The sequence below is a fragment of the Trypanosoma theileri genome, assembly GCF_002087225.1.
Source record: "Trypanosoma theileri isolate Edinburgh chromosome Unknown TM35_Tth_19_V1, whole genome shotgun sequence".
Lineage (NCBI taxonomy): Eukaryota > Euglenozoa > Kinetoplastea > Trypanosomatida > Trypanosomatidae > Trypanosoma > Trypanosoma theileri.
This window is the reverse complement of record NW_021639861.1, coordinates 191,574-194,621: the sequence shown is the minus strand read 5'-3', so window position 1 is coordinate 194,621 and position 3,048 is coordinate 191,574. Positions and strand designations below refer to the sequence as shown.

General features: G+C 43.1%; 1 protein-coding gene across 1 annotated transcript; it reads left to right on the top strand.

Moving 5' to 3' along the window:
* Nucleotides 1-1,593: 1,593 nt before the first annotated feature.
* On the top strand, nt 1,594-2,967 carry TM35_000191720 (uncharacterized protein; the record flags this gene model as incomplete). Its single annotated transcript, XM_029026670.1, has 1 exon — nt 1,594-2,967. The coding sequence occupies one exon, from the start codon at nt 1,594-1,596 to the stop codon at nt 2,965-2,967; it is 1,374 nt and encodes a 457-aa protein (XP_028881994.1).
* Between the last annotated feature and the right edge of the window lie 81 nt (nt 2,968-3,048).

Genomic DNA, 3,048 nt, shown 5'->3' with positions numbered 1-3,048 from the left:
AAAAAAAAAAAAAAAAAAAAAGACAGACGGAAAAGTATAAGGGGAGTGATGAAAATCTTCTCCCTGTTGAGACTTTCACTTCTTTTCTTCTTTTTCTGATCTTTTTTTTTTTCGTATTTATTTCTCTCTTTCAAGCAATACTGACAGGGGGATGAGGAAGTGAAGGAAACCTCACACTATTGTGTGTTATTTCCCTTTTTTTTTTGTTTTTATTGTTTTTTATGAGAGGGAATGGATGTACGTACATACCCTTTCTCTTTTTTTTTTTCTGTTGTGTAATCTCTTTTTTTTTAAAGGAAAGAGAGAAGAGAAGAGAAAATAGGTGGTTTGTCCGGTTACTTTTTAGTTTTTGCTTTTTCGATGTTAGCAGTTGTATATAGTGTTATATATATATATATTATGTAATGGTATGATGATATGACTGTACTGTGATTGAGAAAGGAGAGGGATGATAGTAGTGGAAAGTGGGAATCCAATAACTATATTAGTGAACATACAGAGAGAAAGAGAAAGAAAGAAAGAGTTGGGGTGTTTTTTTTTTTTTCTTTAGCTTTAATCCCCTTCTCCTTTATTTCCTTCTTCTTTTTTCTTTCTTCTGTTTGTGACTGTGTTGTTTTTTATATTATTATTATTTTTTTATTTTTATTTTTAATCGGCGTGTGATCTCCTCGAATGGTCTTTTTGTTTTTTCGATTTTCCATTCTTTCGATTAATGAGGGTGTGTGAAGGGGGATAATAAAAGGAGAAAAGACCAGGAACGTTAAAAGAGGTGTAAAAAAAAACAGATGAGGACTTATAATGAGATTGTCGGCAGTAATGTGTAGGTGTCTATACATTTGTAGGCGTGTGCCTACGTTAGTTGTCGCGATGATGGGGATAAAATAAAATAATAAGAAGAAAAATAAAGTTATTAAGAGTATTAAAAAGAAATAAGTAAAACAAAAGTTGACTTGGATATTATTATTATTATTATTATTATTATTATTAGTCTATGTGATTCCCACCCTTCTCCTCTCTTTCTCTTTTGAGCATGCGGTCGAACGTTTAGTAGTCCCTCTCCACATGTCATCTATTTATCTATTTATCTATCTATCTATGTGTAGATATCTATATATTAATATAACTATAGATATTGCACTAGGGTGGGTACTATATGGATGCTGTTGTGAGGGGATCTTCTTTTTTATGTTTTTTTTCTTCTGCTTCTTTTATTTTGATGTGTTTTTCCTTTATTTTCTTATTTTTATTTTCCCATCTTTTTCTCCTTGTTTATATGTATTATTATTCTGGATTCTATTGCTTACCTTCATTGTTTTTGTTTTTGTTTTTCTTTATCTTTATCTCTTTCTCTCTTTCTTTCTTTATTTCCCCAGTAACACTGCTATAGGATTTCAAACGCATCATAGAGTTCCACAAAAAGAAACACAGAAGGACCACCAATTTCTTAGTGACATTCGACAACAAGAACAACATTAGGATCAGAAAGAAAAAAAAACAAAAACAAGTTCTCCAATCGGATAGTACACAGTAAACAAACAAAGAAAGAAAGAAACAAGGAAGTAAAACAACAAAAAAAGAAAAAAAAACCGTGCAATGGGACATATTGCTCCTTTGATTGAACCCAGAGAGGGCTATGTCGAGAACGCCGACGGTGTTCGTTGTATGGTGGTGGTAGACCCTAAAACACGGAAATTGTTAATTCCAGAGAATTATGTGTTACCCACACGTGCCCAACAACGCACCACTATTCCAAGTCTCTGTCAACTCTTCGTGGAGAATCGCTGCCGCTTCGGTTCGCAGTGCCATCAAGTTCACGCCGATCTCACCGTGGTGAATGAACTGCGTAATCAAGTGAAGAGTCTTCCCCAGTGCTGCACCCTGCACGGCGATGAGGATATTGGTGGTGTGATGCAAGAAGGATCGTGGCTCTCCAACGTGGTGGTGCACATCCCTGAAAGTACATATGAAGGCGGATATATTCCGCTCAGTCGTGTGGGGTACACCGTCCCGTTGGCAAGGATGCTGAATGAACTTCCTATTGAGGCCTTCCGTCCTTTGAATCCATATGAACAGACATCCGAGGATGGACGTCCACCACGTGTGGTGCTGGAGGCGGATACGATTCCCATTTGCCGACTTCACAGCACATCGCGTTGCAGTTACGCGGAGGAGTGTAACTTTTTGCATCTTTGCAAGGAAGTCGTGGAACACGATGCGGATCTTCCCTTGGGACGCCGATCTGGCTGCAGAGCCACACAAAGGACACGAAGCTTTTGCGTGGCTGAGCAGTCCACCACTTCCCACATGCTCTCGTCTCTCTCCATGTCGTCCTCCAACATCTTTGGCCCCTCGCCGCATGGACGCTCGACGTCTGTGCGGGGCTTTCCGCTCGTGCAGCGGGCCGGCGAGGGGTGGCGGAGCCCGGCGGGGAATTCCTTCTCCTTCAGCGGCGACGCGCTCTCGTGGGTGGCCGGCCACTCCTCCACCTCCAGCACCTTTGGCTATCCCCGGGAGGTGACCATGCGGGACCGACTCCCCATCGCCGCGGCTTCGCTCTCCTCCTCCTCCCCCGCCACTGCCACTGCGGCAAACAACAGCAATAATAACAACACGACGACGACGACGACGGCATCGGCAGCGCGATCACTCTACTCCCCCATTCCCGCGGGATTCGAGCGGCGGAAGATCACTGTGGAGCTCGAGCCGCATCCCTTCCCGTCGCTCTTGGGCGAACTGGACCCCCCCGCGCAGGTGGACGGCGCCGGCGACTCCCGCCACAGTGGAAGTGGACTGCACGCCTCGCCCATTTCCGTTCGGACGGTCTTTTCGGATTCGTTGGGGGCGCCCAGTCGCGATGAGGGCGCGAGCACGTCGTCGAGTGGAGTGTCCGCCACCCACCGCTGCCGCACTGCAGGGAAGTGGAGGCACAACCCATACGACAACACTATTTTGAGGGTTTCTGTCTAAGGTTTTTTAAAGGGCCAACATGCTTCTTTTTCTCTTTTTTTCTTTTGTTTCATTTTCATTTTCATTTTCATTTTTTTTTTT